The sequence below is a fragment of the Mytilus trossulus genome, chromosome 5 (assembly GCF_036588685.1).
Source record: "Mytilus trossulus isolate FHL-02 chromosome 5, PNRI_Mtr1.1.1.hap1, whole genome shotgun sequence".
Taxonomy (NCBI): Eukaryota; Metazoa; Mollusca; class Bivalvia; order Mytilida; family Mytilidae; genus Mytilus; species Mytilus trossulus.
The window spans coordinates 35,047,382-35,068,758 of NC_086377.1; the positions used below are offsets into that span (position 1 = coordinate 35,047,382).

The 21,377-nt window shown below is 32.3% G+C and overlaps 1 protein-coding gene across 4 annotated transcripts in view; it reads left to right on the top strand.

Moving 5' to 3' along the window:
• Positions 1-21,377, top strand: part of LOC134718791 (NADPH oxidase 5-like) — a 45,543-nt gene that overhangs the window by 15,348 nt on the left and 8,818 nt on the right. For all 4 annotated transcript variants that reach the window (XM_063581517.1, XM_063581518.1, XM_063581514.1 and 1 more), the window contains exons 3-12: positions 104-142; positions 1,377-1,488; positions 1,975-2,125; positions 8,603-8,813; positions 10,006-10,412; positions 11,214-11,386; positions 13,093-13,284; positions 18,203-18,335; positions 18,804-18,974; positions 20,023-20,105. In XM_063581517.1, coding sequence (XP_063437587.1) covers positions 104-142; positions 1,377-1,488; positions 1,975-2,125; positions 8,603-8,813; positions 10,006-10,412; positions 11,214-11,386; positions 13,093-13,284; positions 18,203-18,335; positions 18,804-18,974; positions 20,023-20,105 — 1,672 coding nt within the window. The remainder of the gene's footprint in view (positions 1-103; positions 143-1,376; positions 1,489-1,974; positions 2,126-8,602; positions 8,814-10,005; positions 10,413-11,213; positions 11,387-13,092; positions 13,285-18,202; positions 18,336-18,803; positions 18,975-20,022; positions 20,106-21,377) is intronic.

The window sequence follows — 21,377 nt, forward strand, 5'->3', positions numbered from 1 at the left end:
AAACAAGTAGTCCATTTTAATGAAATATCATAGAATCAAAAGAAAAGCAAGGTACACTTTTAAATTAGGTACACCCTAAACTCTTACTTTTCTGCATTTTCAGCAAGGACAATCCATGGAAAGAAGAGTATTTCGACAGCGTGTAAGTATGAATAGTTTACCATACGTTTAAGGAATATTTTTTTGTAAGTTTTTTCTATCAAACTTTTCAGCATTGTATTGCCTCACTTTTGTATGCCCTATTAATGGGCATTATGTTTTCTGGTCTGTGTGTCCGTTCGTCCGTTAGTTCGCCCGTTCGTTCGTTCGCCCGTCTGTCCCGCTTCAGGTTGAAGTTCAGGTGACAATTTTATGTAAACGTGTTTGGTCCAGGTTGTTGTGGTGAAGTTGGAGTCAAATCAACTTGAAACCTAGTACACATTTTCCCTATTATTTGATCTACGTGTAGTTTTAATTCCAAATAGGGTTTTTACCCCATTTTCACGGTTCACTGAACATAGAAAAATGATAGCGCGGATGGGGCATCTGTGTACTTTAGACACATTCTTGTTATACATATATTTTTTATACTCTTTCACCTAATAATTATTTACTATCCCTTATTTTTTTGTACTATTATTTGTCTGTTTGTATTTTTCTTTTTTAGCCATGGGTGTTGTCAGTTTAGTTACGATTTTTTAGTTTGACTGTCCCTTTGGTATCTTTCGTCCCTCTTTTTAGCTTTGTTTTTATAAATTATGTTCTTATTGCATGTTCATTATGTTCTTCAATGACGAGTGGTAGAGATGGGCTGGCAAGGAATCGGAGAGAGCTTTCAACTTGTAATTTTACGACATATACAGTACACATCGTTTGTTTATTTCTGTCAATTATTTTGATCGCATATGACACTGAAGTTTAGGTATACGTCAATAGTTTATATCTATATCAGGTATTTGCCTTTATAAGTTAAGAGTTCGTGTATGTATATCTGGTAAAAATAGGATATCAATCTATTATAGATTTTGAAAAAATACTTTTGTTATAGAGTTTTATATACAATTCACTAGTGCACTCTAAGTAGTTGCATCTGCCTAATTTCTTCCTGGAACACACAAATCGTAAGAAGAAATTAGGCAGAGGCAACTACTTTGAAAAAATTGGATGCTACCATTTGATTTTTGAGAGAGAGGGGCTAGAATGAAATTTGAAAAAGAGACGGGAGAGGAGTTTTGAGTAAAAACAAATGACTGGATGAGACACTTTCTAAAAACAAAAGGCAGGATGGAAATTTACGAAGCTGCTCCCTAAGTTTTTTCAAATAAAAAGGTAACTATTTCTATATCAAGTAATATAAACAGCCAAATAAATCAATGTTTTAATCATATAATTTACAGAGAAGAAGAAACAAAATGGTTGACATGGATGGAATCGCAATTAAAGAAAATTGCTGGAAACAAAAGCGAGATCACTCTGCAGCAGTTTAAAAATGCTATTGGATTAAAACAGGTAACCATCAAATTAAATATACTCTGCCACAAGTCGGAAGTCTATATCTTTAGATACAATTGTGTTTACTACTTTTCTACACGTATAACAAACTACGAGTACACAAATGTGTTTTTCCCTTTTGAAAAGGCATTGATATACAACAACATGACTTTAAATTGGTGTCCACTTCAAACACCATATCGTATTTGATCTTGCACATGCCTTTAGGTATATGAGTTATTCAGTTCTCATCTCAATTTAATGTCAGAGTGTGAATAAAGGCATACATTCAATTTGGATATCTCCAAATTTTATTCAGTGTGTCAATTGAACTTTATCAATGTGTTCATTAAAAGTTTATCAGTGTGTCAATTAAAAGTTTATCAGTGTGTCAATTCAAAGTTTGTAACTGTGTTCATTAAAGATGTATAAGTGTTTGACTGTAAGTTGAAAGTTTATCAAGGTGTCAATTTAAAATATATTCATTTTCTTTCTAATTTGTAGTGTTTCTTCGCAGAACGATTTTTTGCTCTATGCGATTCCAACAACAGTGGGACTACAGATATTTTGAACCTTACAACACCTCTCATGAAAGTAACAAAGGGAACACCGTCACAAAGACTTAAGTTCCTGTTTGATTTGTACGATGTTGACGGTAATTATTATACATTGTATTGCCTCCTAAGCCGTGACGAGGGTCTGAAAGGTGTTTTCATTTTTTAATTATTTAGACAACTATCCCCCCTTTTTTGCCATATTGTTATTTATCATTCATATTCTAGCACTCCATTTATCTCCTTTGCATTTTTTGTCTATCATCCGGATTATATCATTATTTTGGACCGTTATTCTATATTTTGGATACTCTTTTCGTACCCTCTTTTATCATTACGTCATAGTTTTTATTCCCGCCTCATGTGATCTATGTATCTGCTCGTTCATTTATTCATTTATCTTTTCTCCTGTTCACACTTTGTGAACGCAGCTTATCTCAACTCAGGTACTGCACTCTACTGGAACTTCCGGGCGATTTGAATTAGTTTATAGCGTCTTTTCTTGTACATTTTCTTTTTTTAATTAAAATTGTTTTATTACTAAGTTTACGTATATATGTACTTTGGGGTTTTCTTATTGTTGAAGACTGTATGGTAATATATGGTTGTTAATTGCTACTTGCAGAAGAGTTGACCCAATGGAAGTCATACAACATATTCTAATTTTTATATCATCTTTTCATCAAACTTCAAAACTGCATTTTTTTTGTCGAAAAACTGGTTTGCAGCTCTAGTGTAATTTGTTTCTCTAAATGTTTTTGAAAATGTCCATAAATAAAAGTAAGGCGTTTGCTATTCATAAAAAAGAGGATGGCATCAAGTACTACAAATGTACCACTGTTACTTGAACTGCTCAACGGATTTAAAAGAAAAAGCATATAATTAAAAAACTGGAATTTTTTAGTAAAGAAAACCTTCTGTGAACTAAAAAGTCATTTATCGTGTCCTGAAAATATGGACACTAACTATGTTATAAAATTGTTTATGTCAAAATTACACGGCAAACATGTCGATAATTGGCAAGCTGTTTTGCATTCTGATAAATCTATATCGGGCAGAGGTGGCAGACTGTTTAAGGAAAATTTTAAACCGGAGGAATACTGCAAAATAGCTTTACCCTTCAGTCACAGAAGTGCTTTCGCAAAATTTAGATGTGGTGTTGCTCCCCTAAGAATTGAAACAGGGAGATATGAAAATATTGTTTTAGAAAATAGAGTGTGCCATATATGTGACGTTTTTATTGAAGATGAAGCGCATGTTTTATTAAGATGTCCTCTTTATGACGATTTTAGAAACCATTAATATCATGTTGCTGAAACTTTTAATGATAATTTTAATACTTTAGATGATAATCAGAAGTTAGTGTTTTATTCGCAGATGTAAATATGATTCGTGTGTGTGCCAAAACCTGTCATTTAATTTTAAAAAGACGTAGAAATTTTATATATTGTACATAGTATTTTATTTCATATTATGTATTATATCTTTGCATTTTAATAGTCGCTAATAATTCTGTATATAATGGCTCTCATTTTATTTAGTGTTATTTTACAATGTATAAAGATTGATTGTACTTGTTGAGAGATGAGACTTTAATAAAACATTGAATTGATTATAATAACGCACAAGAAATTGGTGACCAAACAATTAGAACAAACATGCATCTTCTCAATTTTATATATTATGCCGATTATTGCGAAAACAGTTTGGAAAACTTATTTTATAAATAAGAGTAATAATTTAAAGCATCGATGATTAATTTTTGGTGGGAATATCTTTTTTTAATAAACTGTTTGAATATATTTCATTATTGTTTCAAAAGGGAAGTGAATAACAAAATTTGAATCCATGGTGAAAATTTAATAATTATCGGCTTTTTTTAATGTTTAGTAACTTTTGTCATTGATATACGGAACATGTGAAAAGAATACAACTTAACTTCCGGTACCTGCTTTAATTTTATTTAAACAAAAAGTTTTATGAAACTGAAATATTCTGACTGTTAACATAATAAAACTAAATTTCCAAAAATTCCTTTGGTTATCAAAATATTTTAAAATAATTTTAAATTGTTACAAATATCAGCTGATGAAATAATTCGTTTCCGGATAATGAAAAGAGTTATGTCTCAATCCATTGGATGCAAACAAATGAAGTTGACCTTGAGGTCAAACGTTTATGCCACACCCACAATTTTTCTAATTTATAAAATTAAATGTCATTTAGCAAATTTAAGATTGCAATTTGTGATTACGGAAATGAGGGAAAAAACGTCATAAATATTGAAACCGAAACAAAGTGTGTCATTCAAGTTCTTGTTTGTTCAAAACGAATACTTTTGTTAGACAAATATAAAATAAGTCTGAAACTCAAATTTAAAATTATATAATAAAATAATGTCCTTTAGGTTCGTTTTTCCCAAATGTATACTTAGTATAATGATTTAACAAAATCAAAGTCGGCATTGAATAAAAAACAAAATAAAAATTTTTGTAATAAAATAATGTCCTTAATGTTCGATTTTTTTTCCCAAATGTATCCTCAATTTTATTAAAAAAAAAATTGTAATCATGAAACCCAAATTGAATATCAAAGTAATGTTATAAATGAAGTCCTTAAGTTTAGATTTTTTCAGTGCATACTGACGTCTTTTAAAATAATTAACAAGATATATTAGTGAAAAATCAATGTCATGTAACTATGTATATGAAGATGCTATCTGTTCAGATCGAAGTGTCGATTTCGTTCGTCTCGGGGCTTTACTAATGGTCATGGTGAACTGAAATAGGAGGGTCCAGATGGGGGTTTCAGAAGGGATAAAAAGTATAAAAAAAAATGGGCGAAAAGAAAATAAAGTATTTAGAAGAATGGACATAAAAAAGTAGACTAACAAAAAAAGAAATGAAAGACCCCACCTAAAGACCCTCACATAACGTAAAAGCATAATAACTTGGGTAGAAAGATATGTTATCCAAGAGATGAGTTTTCATTTGACTTGTACTAGATCTGATTTCATCATATGTATTATAGATACCATAAGTAGATTAGGTTTTCTTTTGTACTGATTTTATGGTATTAACTAATATTTATAAAATGGTCTGATCTTCTTCCGAGGGAGCTGGGTCGTTATGAAAAATAGTACTGTAAACAATAAATGAATTATATATATTCAAATGTTATGATTGAAGTTAAGTATGGCATTCATTTCGCTGAACCAGTATACACTATCGTTTAGAGTCCAACTGAAGCTTGACTACACTTGAGGGTCTTACTCGCTGCATTGAAGACCCATGGTGGCCTTGCTGTCATTTACTCTCTGGTCGGGTTGTTGTCTCTTTCACACATTCCTTGTTTCAATATCAATTCTATTGAAATTATTAAGTAGAAACATCTTAAAGTGATTTATTCAATGAAAAGTAATAATGGAAGTGACAAAGTCACTCTAAACATTAAGTGCGTCCAAACACCGGTGCCTTATAAATGGTCCATATAGAAAATACGAGAACTGGATAGCACGCAAGAATTACAGTAATGGTAAAATTGACGGATAATAATAGAAGGGGCCCATGCCTCAAGCACCTTTGCCTCTTAAACACTTTTCTGGAGTTCCCTTCGTTGTGATTATTAGGAGAAACATAGACTTATAAATACATGTATCGATTAGTGAGAATAATGTCTTTCCAAAATTAAGATAATTTCAGGATACAATACAGCGGTCATAACTCATAAGTTGAAGAGTCTAACTTAAAGACAAAAAATGAAAAATGACAACAACACAAACAACTGCACAGTCAACAAAATACATCTTTAAAATTGAGTTTGTTCGGCTAATTATATAACACGAACACTGACAAAACCTTCGGATAGTTTCTTCTGGCGCGTAAGGGCACGAAGATCCTGCTCCACACGTGGCTACCGTCGTTTTAAGCCATGCATGGTACGTGTTTTGTTAGAACAAAGTCGAGGTGAAACTTTATTGATAAAAGCCATACTTGTTTTCGGGAATTCCTGCTTCATACGTGGCTACCGTCGTGTTAGTCATGGTATTTTTTTTTTATGTTAGAATTAAGTCGATGTTAAACGTTATTGATGAATGCATGCGCTTATCTCTCGATTCTCTACTGTAAATTAGTAGTTATTAACAAATTGTAGATGAAAATTAGGTAACTATGACCAGCCATTAAAGAATATAAATACTTTCTGAATTTCGTGCGTCCGAATCGCTTATCTAGATTAACCTTAATCAGGAACGCTTATACCGATATAGTACGCTAATGCCGGGGTTCTAAAGATACGTAGAAACTTAAAGAGTGTTATAACCAAAAGATATTTCAAAAGAATAGACAGTAGTTTTGATCAGCCATAAAAGATTAATAATTAAAATTTTAAAATAGAAATAATATTTTCTGAATTCGGTGTGCCCGCATTACTTTTTGTGGATCAACCTTAATTCGGATCCAATACACCAACATATTTAAGGGGGTACCCAACACTTGCACTAAAATTAATTTGGCTCGTTTAATTTTCATAAAATTTCATAAAAGTACTTACTTTGACCCTTTAACAAAAATATAAAAATTTGAAAAATTTGAACCAACCGTTTTGTCAGAAAAATTACACTGGTTATATAGCAGTTTGACAAACACCAATATTGATCATTGAGAAGCTTAAAATTCCTTTTACAACACAACGTAATTAAAACGTTTAGCTGACTTTACAGAGTTATATCCCTGTAGTGGTAGGTACTACCTTAAATGTGGGAGATGTATAAATACGTGGAAACGATAAGAGCTTCATAGCCAAATGAGTAACAAATTTCGTTTGAGGACAACTTTGCTTGTGGGTGCTTGATCATTACTCTCGTAATTATCTTATAGTTTTTAAGCAAGAAAAAAAAGTACAAAAATTCAAATAATTTTTTTAACACTCTAAAAATAATACATTTTTATCGCATTCAACCACTTACTAGTACTCTTTTTCCATTAGTCATTAAAAAAAACCCAATTTTTTATTTTATTTTTAATATCAGTTGTGACATTTACATGACATTCTTCAGTTTTAAGTGTACAATTTCACTTAAGTTTGCTTTTATGTCACGCAACGGGTCATTTGACTATCTACATCTTTGATAATTGTCCAAGTTCACACAGAGATGTCTTAATTTTAAAACGTGCATCAGACCATGATGACTTTATCATGTAACCGTTTGATAACCTATGATCACGATACAAGATTTAAAGATCCCTCAGTTCAAGTGATCGTCAATGCAACCACGTGATCAGTGTCATTTTTATGTCGAGTTTGTTTGGTTTCATGTTTCTCGTCAAAACAGATTATTGCTTTAAAAATCTTTTGACATGAAAATAAATAAAAATACCAGTCATACAATATGCCGAATGAAGATTAATTTGTTCCCACTAGGAGTTTAAAGTTTAAAGTCGTGAAATTGGAACAAAGGAAAATCTCTTTGTAAATGTGAGAAAGAACACGTAGTGCGAAAAAAAACCCAAGATACAATAATAGTTATGTTCTAATTTTTAAACCCCGTCAGATGTTCACGGGCATGTACAAATAAGTATGTCCTACTTATATCTTAATGAAACAGACCTTCAGGATAAATTGTGGTATAACAAGTCGAAATAGAATTTTGCTATTTCTTTTTAATATTTGGGTCAAATTAGATCGTGTAGACATTTATTTGCTGTTAATATAGTACATGTATACTAGTAGTTTGACCCGTAGATGCCTTTTGATTTGGTGTGAAATTTTTTATCTACACTTAAATGTTTACACGTTATTTAAATAGAAATTAAAAATGTCTTTACACTTTGTACGTTAAGACCACAGGCACTTGTTTCTGTCAATGATGGGTTTACTATCCATACCAGTACAAAAAAACATAGTAAACCCATCATTGACAGAAACAAGTGCCTGTGGTTAAGACAACCACTTACACTATATTAATGAATATAAGACGTAGTTTAAATTGTGTTTTACTTCTTTCCTCAAATGTAACCTACCAAATAAGATCATATTAGGTAATCCCTGATACTGATGATAATATTCCAATTAATTAATCACTGATTCTGATGATTATATTCCATATTAGGTAATCACTGATTCTGATGATTGTGTTCCATATTAGGTAATCCCTGATTCTGATGATTATATTCCATTTAGGTAATCACTGATTCTGATGATTATATTCCATTTAGTTAATCACTGATTCTGATGATTATATTCCATATTAGGTAATCACTGATTCCGATGATTATGTTTCATATTAGGTAATCACTGATTTTGATGATTATATTCCATTTAGGTAATCACTGATTCTGATGATTATATTCCATTTAGTTAATCACTGATTTTGATGATTATATTCCATATTAGGTAATCACTGATTCTGATGATTATATTTCATTTAGGTAATCACTGATTCTGATGATTATATGCAATATCAGGTTTTCATTGACTCTAATGATTATATGCAATATTGTATGATCACTGATTTTAATGATTAAATTTCATATAAGGTAATCACTGATTCTGATGATTATATTCCATATATGTATTAGGTAATGGCAAGTTGGACATTGAAGAGCTGTTGACGGTGTTGAGATGCTGTATGGAAGAAAGTTCGGTAAAGCTTAGTGAAGATGACCTAGAAAATCTAACTGCTGTTTTATTTGAATCTGCAGATACAAAAAATATTGGATATATATCATTTGATGAATTTAAAAACGAACTTGAAAAACACCCCGGTGTTATTGAAAATTTAACTATAAGGTAAGTGCTATATACACACACAATTCGCCGTTTCAGAATGCAAAATAACGACACGTCATTGGTTGAATTTTCATTATGTATGGCATTTTTAACCAATCACGACATTTTGTTGTTCGCTTTTGATAATATTAGCCAGGATTCATTAGATTCTGATATGGCTTATTTGCCGTTTCAGAATTTAAAGGACTTTGGATAATTTAAAAAATGGAAATAACGTCACGTCATTGGTTGAGGACATTTTTTTTACCAAACAGAACGATAAGGTATTCGCACGCATATTACATTGGATTTAGAAACAGCTAACTACATTGTAAAAGAATTTTCACTGGTACATGTTGTTATTGTGGTCGCTTCACCACACTGTTTTGCATGACATGGACATATAGTAGCAGTTGTAGAAAAAGTCAATTAGCTCACGTATTCACGATGACAATATTTTTGTAGATGAGGAACTCATAGTGATTTTAGGATTTGCAATTTGTCCCTACTGGTAAAAGTTTGAATCAGTACGAAAAATAAATTCGGCGGTACTACACTGGCGGATCTAGGAATTTTCATAAGTCGGGACCCACTGACTACCTAAGGGGGGCCAATCCAGTCACGCCTTAGTGATTCCATACATAAGCAACGAATATTTTTCCAAAAAAAAGGGGGGGGGGGGCCCCCTGGGCCCCCTTAAATCCGCCTCTGTACTATATCAAGTTGTGAAAGAGAGATTTTTGACAAGAAAAATATAAAAGTTATTGAAACGTTATACAAATTCTTGATTATTCAAATGTCTAAAGTTAAAAAAAAGATTAAATATGTTGCATTGATGTCATGTCTTTGAGATATAGTTAATTTATGATGGTCTGGATTGAGTTTACAAAAAAGAGAATAAAGGGCAAAACGTGCAGAATAAAAGACAACAAATATATTAAATTGAGAAAAAACAGACAAAAGAAATAAAAAATAAAGAATAATGGGTTGCTTCAAAATCAAACATATTAGATAACAATGGACAAAATTTATAATGCATAGAAAATTAAAATGACAAGAATACAGAATTGAAGAAAATATGTAAATGTCTATTTTTGTTCCCTTTTGTAGGTCCATGTTAATTTTTCTCATTGATATTTGTTGAACATAATTTTTAATTATTGATGCATATTTGAAGTTTGTTGTAATATCCATTCATTATTTTATTTTTCAGCGCTGCGCAATGGCTAAAACCACAAGACAACAGTAAAAAGAAAACAAAATCGACGCCATCATGTTGCTCCAAACTTTGTTCAAAGAATTATTTTGCGAATAACCTCCGAAAAGTTTTATTCTATGTATGGTACGCAGTAGTGAACATCGTTCTCATGGGTTATGCTGGATATCTCTATAGTGAAGAGAACGGATTTCTCATTACCGCTCGGGTTTGTGGACTTCCGTTGAACTTTAACTGTATGTTAATTCTTATACTCATGATGAGGAAATCCCTTACGTACCTCAGACTAACATTTTGGAATAATTTTCTACCATTGGATCATAATATTTTGTTCCATAAGAGAGTGGGCATTATAATTTTTATCCTAGCAATAATACATACGGGAGCTCATATTGGAAACGCAGGTATGTATAAATAACAAAATAAAGGTTAAGATATGACCGTCTAATTATATTGTATTTTTACTACTAAATGAAGAGACCGATTTTATTGAGCCGCACCTCCTCTGAAACCATTAAAATTCGGAAATATTTGTGATATTCCGTACAAATGTAGTGTTTTGTACTTTCTAAATTTGTCTTTGAAAGATTATTTTTTACACAGAAAACGTCAAATGTTTAGAAAATAACCCGATTCGGAGACCGTTATCATGGTTACCATTTCGTGTCTTCTACATGTCTATGTTTTTGTGCATGCTCAGTCGAAGTACTGCCCGCTATATTTATAAACTCTTTGTTTCAACACTTGCCTAATTGTACCGCGATTTCGCGGGCATCCTTAAGTAAGATATCAAAACAACCGAAAACAGCAATCATTGTTGTGAACGAAGTCAACGTGAATTTTCTTGATAAAAAATGATTCAGGATTTGATGGTAGGGACTTGAATGAATTTGAAAAAAGCGACGATTAAGCTTGTATCATTCATAAATAAAAGAACTTAGAACGAAATTAAATTCAAAAGGCTTTTGTTTTTGATAAAAGGAATTTCAAGATGAGACTTCGAAACCATTTCTTAATGATATCATATAAACAGGTGAAACAACTTAAGCGAGAAAACCATTATTCTTTTAAATCTATAATGAACAATTTACGAAATTTAAATAAAACAAAACAAAAACTAAAAAAATCTATATGAAACAAGTAACAAAAACAAACATAACAGACATGATCACAGAACAATTATTTTTTTCTTTCTCTCTTCCTAGTTGTTGTGGCAGATGAGAGTGAGTTCACGGTGGCAGACATCTTGGTTACAGATGCGGCAGAGCTTGGTACAATTATTGGTAGTGCGTATTTCACTGGTTGGGCTCTAGATATCATCCTGATAATAATGATTATATGTTCCATGGAGTTTGTTAGAAGATCTGGACATTTTGAGGTAACCTATAAAATCATTCGTCAAAACTCTGCCGATTCCGGGAGTAGCGAATTTACCCGAGGATTGCCGATTGCTATAACATAAAACTGAATTGGCACAATATGTCAGCTATAATAAAAAAAAAATATATATTGTTTTTATGCCCCTTGCATGCATTTATGGGCATTTTGTTTTCTGGTCTGTGCGTCCGTGTGTCCGTTCGCCCGTCTGTTCCGTTTCAAGTTAAAGTTTTCAGGTTAAAGTTTCTGTCGAGGCAGTTTTTGATGCAGTTGAAGTCCAATCAACTTGAAACTTAGTACATATGTTTCCTATGATATGATCTTTCTAATTGTATGACAAAATAGAGATTTTCTTCCATTGTCACGATCCACTGAATATAGAAATGATAGTGCGGATGGGGCATCCGTGTACTGGGGACACATTTGTGTTAATAGTACATACACAATTTCGAAGTTGTTCTTAGATACATTGTAGATGTATTCTAGTATATAAGAAGATGCGGTTTGCGTACCAATGATAAAACTATCTTCCCAAGTCACAATCACGGGTTAAGACCTTAACAGCACATTCGACCAGGTTCTGTTTCATTTGTTTTATTACCATGATTTGTATCTTCTTAATAAATTTATGAAATTTGAACGTCGATGAAGTTATTTAGCTTATTTAAAGGGGCACTAGCTACAAGATATATAAAAAAGATAATATATTTTTTTAACTCAATCAGAAATGAAATACAATTAGTGAATTACAAATTCCTTTTTAGTAGCCAATAAGGTTCAATTTTGTCAAAATAAGCAAAAAAACATTGATTATGAATTGTTCACTTGCAATGGAATAATTCGTCCTCATTGAATCCGTATTCATGTGAACTTTAATTTAACCTCTTAGCTTGAGATGGGTAACACATGAATTGTATGTGTAAAGTTATTTAAAGGAAGAGAATTTCAACATTGAAAGCAAAACAAAGGTAAATCATTTGATTGACTGATTCGATCCACAAATAAACATCTTATTATAAACAAATCTTGAACTTTCTCGACTCTTTTTTATTCTACTGATTAAATACTGGTAAAGAGTTGTATATAAGTAAGTGTGTTGTTTGTTTCAGAGACTTCGAATAGTTGTATTACAATTAATGTATAATTGTAAAACAATAAGTATCAGAATATCCGTCACTTGGACCTAAATGTCACTTCAATGAAATTAGCACTAACAGAAGATCAATAAAGTAGTAAAATTACGGGTTATTGTAAAGGAATTGTCTCCGTTTTGTAAAAGCTTTGAAGGCTTATTTTGCAGATTGTCTAAAAAAATAGAAAATCAATTGAATTACCTGTTCACATTTAGGTGGAATAAGATTAAAAAATAATTTAAAAAAATGCCGGTATGTTTGAATACAATTCCCTTCTCAGTTCTGTATAGTAATCACTTTCTGATAGGAAGTGGAATTCATCTTCTATCTGTTTGTTGTTTCATAATCGGCACTGTCTCTTGTGTATATATAACATATAATAGCCTGAAAGACTTTATTTCAATAGTTAAAGTTTATCATATAAATGTCATGTAACATACTGTATTGTTGTATCAAATATATATGTTCTGTGTATATGCCACACTGGGGACCTAATTTGGAAAACAAAACTAGTCTGATCTTATCTTATTTTAACTTATCTTATCTTATACCTAATGTTTTATTTTCATTTTAGGTTTTCTATTGGACACACATTTGCTATATACCTTTCTGGATTTTATTAATATTCCATGGACCAAACTTCTGGAAATGGTTTATTGCCCCTGGATTCATATTCATTGGAGAGAAAATATCAAGGTCAAAGTTCGTCAAACAAGCAAGATATGGGAAAACATTTATAGAGGAAGTTTCTTTGTTGTCCTCGTCGGTATGTATAGCAAATATTACTTATAGGATATATCATGTATTTGATAAAAATAATTAAACACAAGAACAAAAACAAATATCTCCAGAAACAGAAACATGAGGTGCCAACAACCGTCCAAGTAGAAAGTTATCATGGAAGTTGTACACATATCATGTTATTACAAACATATTTATTATTAATTGAGTTATATGCAATTAGGGCAAAGCATACAACAAAACAATTGCTTTAATCGAACCAACTCTATGTAGCTCTGTTCTACTTTGGGATACGTTTTTCTTCCTTTTTCAAAGATTTAGCTTCGTATATATACTTAACATGTATTGACTAAGATCCATCTGTTAAAACTGGTGATCCCTTTATTAGAAAATCGTAAATGACAGTCTTTAGAGTTTAGGAACACCCGTTGTTCGACCTGCTAGTTAAATGCGTTTTGTTACAATATACTTTTTCACTTATTGGTCTTTTGGCAAACTTTGATTGTGCTGTATGTAGACAAAACGCGCGACTTTCTTACTTATTGTAATGCTTTTAAATCGATGATAATACACAGAAAAGGTAGAGCACATTGCATTAACATTCTAATAGAAGTCAAAGATTATAATAGCATTAATACAGGTCCTTTGATTAAAGATCAACCGTATTGATATTAAGCTAAACATACTTTGAGTCAGACTAGTGGAAGATATTAGCAGGCAAAATCGAGGGAATTGTGCAAATGATGATACAAGCATGAAAATTACCACAAAGCATCATTATTATATACTTTTAAAGAAACAACTGCTGGCCATTAAAAAAAATCATTTTTTCAAGATGGCCACCGCCGTTTTCCAAAATAGCTGTTTTTTCAGTTTGAAAATACTATTTTTTTCTGGAAAACTTTTCGTTTACCTTCTATAAGTGAAAAACAGCTGTCAGGTTTGGTAGCTACCTTCTTTACATGTGAATAATTCACTAGACATGAGTATTTGACACAAACCGGGTTTGCGCATGCGCGAAAATGTAACAAAATTCATTTAAAAAATATTTTAACTAGTTACTATAAAATAAGTGATTTGGGATTTTCAATGATATTATGATTTGGTTTGATAACATTTTTCAAGTTTATAACACACATGATTTAACAATTTTGCGCATGCGCAAACTATTTATAGACATAATGAGTGATTTGTATGCACTACCAGGGCAAACTGGTATAAATCGTAGTTCATCTCATTACTCTAAAAAGCAAGTAAGTGTAAAATCTATGATGCCACTGTTTAAAAACAATCCAATTCAGTTGCAACGCACAGGTATTTGATGGATAAGACGGAAAATTTGGTTGAAACGAGAAAAACATCAAAAGTAACGGTAGATCAGCCTTTTTTGGTAATGGATATTCAGTGGGAATTGCCTGATTTGTACATTGAAGATAAGTTTATCGTCATGTTAGGTGGATTTCACATTGAAATGACTTGTTTTAAAGTTCTTGGTGATATATTACGTGAAGGTAGATGGACACATGTTTCATGTTTCCTCACTAAAACCATTATTGCAACAACTAGAACGGCATATTCTTGTATGTATGTTCAAATGTACCTAGGACTAGACACGCGCATCAGATAACTCTATGTGTTTTAGCTTGAAAGATATATATCGGCTTAAGAAAGCTAAACAGAGAAATTATAATCATGTCATGACTCTGTGACGTTCAATGATTTGATAGACTGGCGTAAGAAAATATAGTCATCTCTACCACAGTCCAATTCCTGGCGTTCAATTATTAAATAAGAACTTCTTGTGAATTTGGTAGTATGCTTATTTCATAAGTCAGATTTTGTACCAACAGTCCATATAAAGCATGATAATGTACTCATTTAGGTCTTGATCGTGTAAAATATTCTCGATCGCGACCGACCTTCTCCGAGATATGGCTTCCTTTCTCTTAAGTCACCCTCAGGTGGCAATTGATTTTGAAAATGATAATTTTACTGTACATAAGACCAAAAAATATTTTTCTTACAACACAATTGATCAGACAAAAACAGAATAATGCAATTGTAAAGGGCGATGTGTTGTCATAGGTTTAACCGAAGACCTCATTTAGACGTATTGATGGTAGCTAGACCAGAAGTCAGTAGACTATCAGATAAATTTGCAAGATCTAGTGGTTTGAGGCATTCTATAATAGATGAACGACTTAATGAACACACAAGGGTTTCTTTAAAAAGATCAAAGGCAAATAATTTGAAGAACCTTTGAAGTAAATACAAAACGAAGGAGAACCGGTTTCTTATAACCAGATTAAAAAGAACAACTCTTATTATATAAAACTGTAAACGTTTTTGTAAAAAACAAAGCTAGAGCTCTTAGATATCTTTTCTAGTCTTTATTTTTTGTCGCAGTGGACAAATTGATTTGGAATATTTCTTAATCCATAAAGACAAACTGCTCCTCCGTTTTTGTCTTCGAATGTCATTTTAAACAGTGGTATTAAATCGGTGCAAATGGATAAACTTGAAACATTTTGTAATTTGCAGATCCAAATTCTTACGCATTTATCGTTGATAGAGCAGCAATGGTTAATTCCAGACCACCTTGTAGGGAATCAATATTGGATGATTTTGCAATTGTGTTATACGGCCTTAAATAAAATCTTGCATCGATAAGTATTCAAGAGTAGATATTGTTTTAGATTTACTAAATGAATCATTGAAAGGCTAGATGTGAGAAGACAAAACTTGGGTTCTGGAGTAGTTTTCTCTATGAAGATGACAACGAAACGAAATTTTTCAAGTGTCTTGCCGACAGAAATGCTTCTGTAGAGACTATTAAGGATACTTTCCAGCTACCCCTTGTAAGCATGGAGAAGCAGATATACGAATGTTTGTCCATGTTCGGCCTGATTATGAAAATTGTTGTAGGACGGTAATTCAAGGTAGCACCGACACAGATGTAGTAGTATTAAGAATTGTAGCACTCCAAAACTATGGTGGAACAAACTGTGGATAGGTTTTGGCAGGAATGAAGACTTTTGATGGCTTCCTGTACGTGATATATCAAATGTGTTTGGTCCTCGTGTAGCTACTCTTCGTTTTATTCATACATTCAGTGCATGTGACACTAAGGGAATAGGTCAGTTTGGATGACATAGGAAGTATTTCAACATGTAAGGGACGTACTTATTTCTTTGCTGAAGTATAAAGACACATACAAGGACATAAAAGAACCATTTGTTTGCATCATGTATGACAAAACAACATCACTATTTGCTGTTAACGAGGCACGATGTAAATTTTTACCCAGGAAGCAGCGGCATTGTGATGTAGTTCCGCCTACAAGAGTTTTTTTTCTTCGGAGCACATCGAAAGAGCAGTGTATCAAGGATGATAAGTTTGGGCTCAGCCTGATTTATGTACCAATTCATGAACACTAGGGTTGGATGAAAGAAAAAAATCGAGGACTCCTTCGGCTACCGTTAAAGTTGCATCCTCCTGTCGGGAACTTTTGAAATGACGAGGCGAAACATCCAGTTGTGTTGCTGACTGTAAATGCTACCGTTCTGTCCGAGTACGAGTTTTGTTATTGGCTACTGACCGATAATTTTAAGATAACGAACCTGTCTTTCTAATAAAACTAGACATTAAATCTTTACAAAGAATGCGATATCACTTGTTAAGATGATGAAAATTATAAAAAAATACATTTTCAAAAATTTTGCCGCCATTTTGAAACCGGAAATCACTCTTTTTTGTCATTTGTGTGTTGTTTTTCCGTACTTTAGGAACTGTAATTTACGCTTAATAAAACCTTACATTGGATTATACCTATAACACAACTTTCAGAGATTTACAACTGGATATGACGCCATTTGCAAAATGATCGGTGGCCATCTTGAAAAAATGGAAATTTTTGATGGCCAGCACCTGATTTCTTTTAATTATCGTTCAGTCCACCTGTATACCAAATTTCATGCTTGTTTTTCATGCATGTGTTATAATTGTTAAGTTGATGAAAAATATTTTTTACGTATTTGCATCTAATTTGGAACCGGAAACCACTATTTTTCTTCAGTTATGTGTTGTTTTGTCGTACTAAGGAGCTGTTTTTAACGTTTTATCATATCTTACATTGAATTATACATAACACATCTTTCAAGGATTAAAATCCCTTGTAAAATTGCCTGAAAGTAAAAAAAATCGAAATTTTTGACTCGTTAGCCGACATTTTGAAACCGGAAGTCACCTTAAGTTTCATTAATGTATTGTCTAGTCGTTATTTATGAACTGTCATTTTCTTTTTATCAAATCTAACAATGGATTTTACAAATAACACACCTTTCAAAGGATTAACCATTAATGGCTAATTTGTTATGACGCCATTTTCAAAATGTGTGGTGGCCATCTTGAAAAAATGATTATTTTTTCTGGCCAGCAGCGGATTTTTTATAAGTATCATTTAGTTAACCTTTATACCAAATTTCATGCTTGTATCACGATTTGCACAATTATGTCCAGAATATCTCCCACTAGACATGAAATATGAAGTCGGTCATGGAACCGATTTTATTTTTAAATTCTGATTTCTGAAAAAAATATAAGCAGCAAACAACCACAGTATTCTAATACATGTAAGTAACTTTTAAGTGTCCTCAATGCTCTTCAAATTCATACTTTATTTGGCCTTTTTAGCTTTTTTGATTCGAGCGTCATTGATGAGTCTTTTGTAGACGAAACGTACGCCTGGCGTATATACGAAATTTAATCCTGGTATCTACAATGAGTTCATTTAGTATTAAAAGGAAGACAGCATTTTATTCTCAAACTTAACTCTGACTTTAAGACACGAAGATAAAAAAATGTTGCGTTGAATATGAATTATAATGCTACATTGTTTGTAAAGTTTATTTTGATTGGATGACAACAATACACATTAATTTCAGGTAACATACTTAGAAATATCTCGTCCTGATAATTTTGCCTACCAGCCAGGAGACTATGTGTTTATTCAGATACCAGTAATATCTAGACACGAATGGCATCCGTTTACAGTAAGCAGTGCACCAGAGCTTGATGGTGGGTTAAATATCAGCGATTTGTGTATAATGTTCTCTACTCTCAATACATGGTAAAACATCAAGTAAAATACGTAAATGTGATATGAATGCCAGTGATACAATGCTCCTTCCAAGTCACAATGGGTAAAAAGTAAACAATTATATTAGGTCAAAGTAAGGCCTTTAAAATGAAGCCTTGGCTCACGCTGAACAGCAAGTTCTGCAGATCCACAAATGGCTAGTAAAAAAACATTTCAAACAGGAAAACCAACGTTTATTTTATATGTACATAAGTATTAACATATCAATGGTTATAGACACTGTATTTAGCCCAAAAAGGGACAAATGTTAAGCAATTCAAACGAGAAACTTACAGTCATATATATGTAAAATCAATAAACGAAATACTGATTTGACATACAGCAACAAACGACAACAAGTAAACTCAATAGTATCGAATTCAAAATATCTTATATATTTATTCCAGGTAGAATATGGCTACATATTAGATCTGCGGGAAACTGGACAAAGAGTTTGTACAAATATTTTGACCAATACGATCCTGGGGAAAATTATGACGAAGAAACAGTTGCTTCCCTTGCACCTACTAATCCAATAGACCGACGAATGAGGGCTACTCTTAAACATAATTCACTAGGTAAGAAACATAACTATGTCAATATAGCTAGAACAAATAACTCTTTTAATTGCACAATTTCATTATAAACTTGGCAAAAGTGGACGTTTGGTGTGTAAGGCACCTATTATTTTGCACAAATAACTTACGGGTGCCGTATACGGTGCAAGAAATGCTTTCCCTTCCGGAGCACCTGATTTCACTCCCGGTTTTTAATGGAGTTCGTTTTGTTTCTTAATTATTATTTATAACTGTTGATGTAAATGTTCCCTGGTTTTGTGAGTCATTGTTTACTCCTTCAAGGTGGTTTTGATTGTTATTGTATGTGTCGGCTTTTGATATATTTCGTGGCAAGTTCTTTTCGGAAAAAAAGTGCACCTTAATTAAAATTGTCTCCTTAAATTTAGGCAAACGAATAATATATTTTTACATAATTCGGAGTTGGAATGAAAGTGGTCGTATCGGTTGGTATATTTATGAGAAGTAATCATATTTGAAAACAAAAATATTTGAAAAGTGCTTTTATAACAACTGATTTTTTAGTTTAGTAGACTGTTTTTGATAAATTAAATCCAAAGCTGTTATCTTGTCTCTGACATAGTTCTAAAATGAAACACTTATGGCAGTTAGTAAAAAGAAAAAATATTAGATCCTAACGGAGCTACCATTTGATTTTTATGGGGGGGGGGGGGGGGGGGTTAGGATGAAATTTGATAAAAATATGCAGGACAGGAGTTTTGGGTAAAAAAAAAGGCAGGATAAGACACTTGCAAAAAAAAGTCAGGACGACAATTTAGGTATAAAAATTAAATGGTAGCTCCCTAACTGAAATCTATGTAGATGTTAGTTCGTTGGAAAAAATGTCTTCTGTCATGCGTAGATTTAAACCGAAATACGTGTCAAAGTTATTTAAAAAGTTGGAAGTTATCTCTTCTATTTAACCTAAATAAATTATTGGAATTAGTTATTACATTAGAAAAAATATTTTCTACCAGACCTTTATTTATTATATAAAATAAAATAAATGTAGCTGTAATTCATTGTACACATCTTGTCTGTTTGAATTCAGAACGAGGCTCTGTGGCCATGAGAAGAAGAACTTTGTCAAGCAGAAGAAACAAATCAAGATCATTGAGACCTCAAAATGATCCGGTATGTGACGTCATTATCTTTCGCCTTCTCCTTGATCTATATTTTATGAACTTGACATTTCGATGATTTCAGTGATTTCACGAAAAAAGTCAATACTAGTATAGAGGGGGGATAGGACCTTTATCGGGACTCCGGGAAAGGGTCTTTTTAAGCTCGGGATTTCGGGATTGACCCTTTCGTGATCCGGGAATCCTTTTTCGGATTTCGGTACGTCGGGATATACTTTATTTAAATTCGGGACCTCGGGATTTGTTTTTTCTTAAGTCCGGGATTTCGGAATCAGGACCCCTCCTATCCCCCCTCAGTATACCGCTGTCCAAAAGTCATACATCGATAAAGAAAAATAAATCTGATTTACACACAAAATACGATGGAAACACATCAACTATAGAAGGAAAATAACGGAACAACAGAAACAGTGGTGTGCAACAAAACAAACACTAACATGACTTATGCAACATACATAAAAACCAACTACTAGTGTTTCATCACAAATACGATATTCATGACTTAACAACTTCCATATTCCTGACTTGGTACAGAACATTTTAAGAAAAAATGGTGGGTTGAAAGTGGTTTTATGGCTAGCAAAACCTCCCACTTATATGGATCAAAGGGGATCTCAAGAGATCTAACGGTATAAACGTGTCAAGTTTTCATTGGTTTGGGTTCCACTGAACAAGTAACTTGCTTTATCAAGCAGAGCACAGTATGATTATGATGCATGACCTGATGATATATGTACATGTATATAAATAAAAGGAAAATAAGATGAACTTTAATGAAAAAAAGACCTAATTATACAGAAAACCTCAAAAAGATATATAGGCCAGCAGGCAATCTTCAACAAACGAATACGGCAAGTTTCAAGCTTTAAACCAACCCAAGTTATAATAGGCTGTGTTAAAGAGTCTACCATCAGTTATATTCCCAAAACATCAATATAATAATCTACCATCAGTTATATTCTTAAAACATCAATATAATAATCTACCATCAGTTATATTCCCAAAACATCAATATAACAATCTACCATCAGTTATATTCCCAAAACATCAATATAATAATCTACCATCAGTTATATTCCCAAAACATCAATATAATAATCTACCATCAGTTATATTCCCCAAACATCAATATAATAATCTACCATCAGTTATATTCCCAAAACATCAATATAATAATCTACCATCATTTATATTCCCAAAACATCAATATAATAATCTACCATCAGTTATATTCCCAAAACATCAATATAATAATCTACCATCA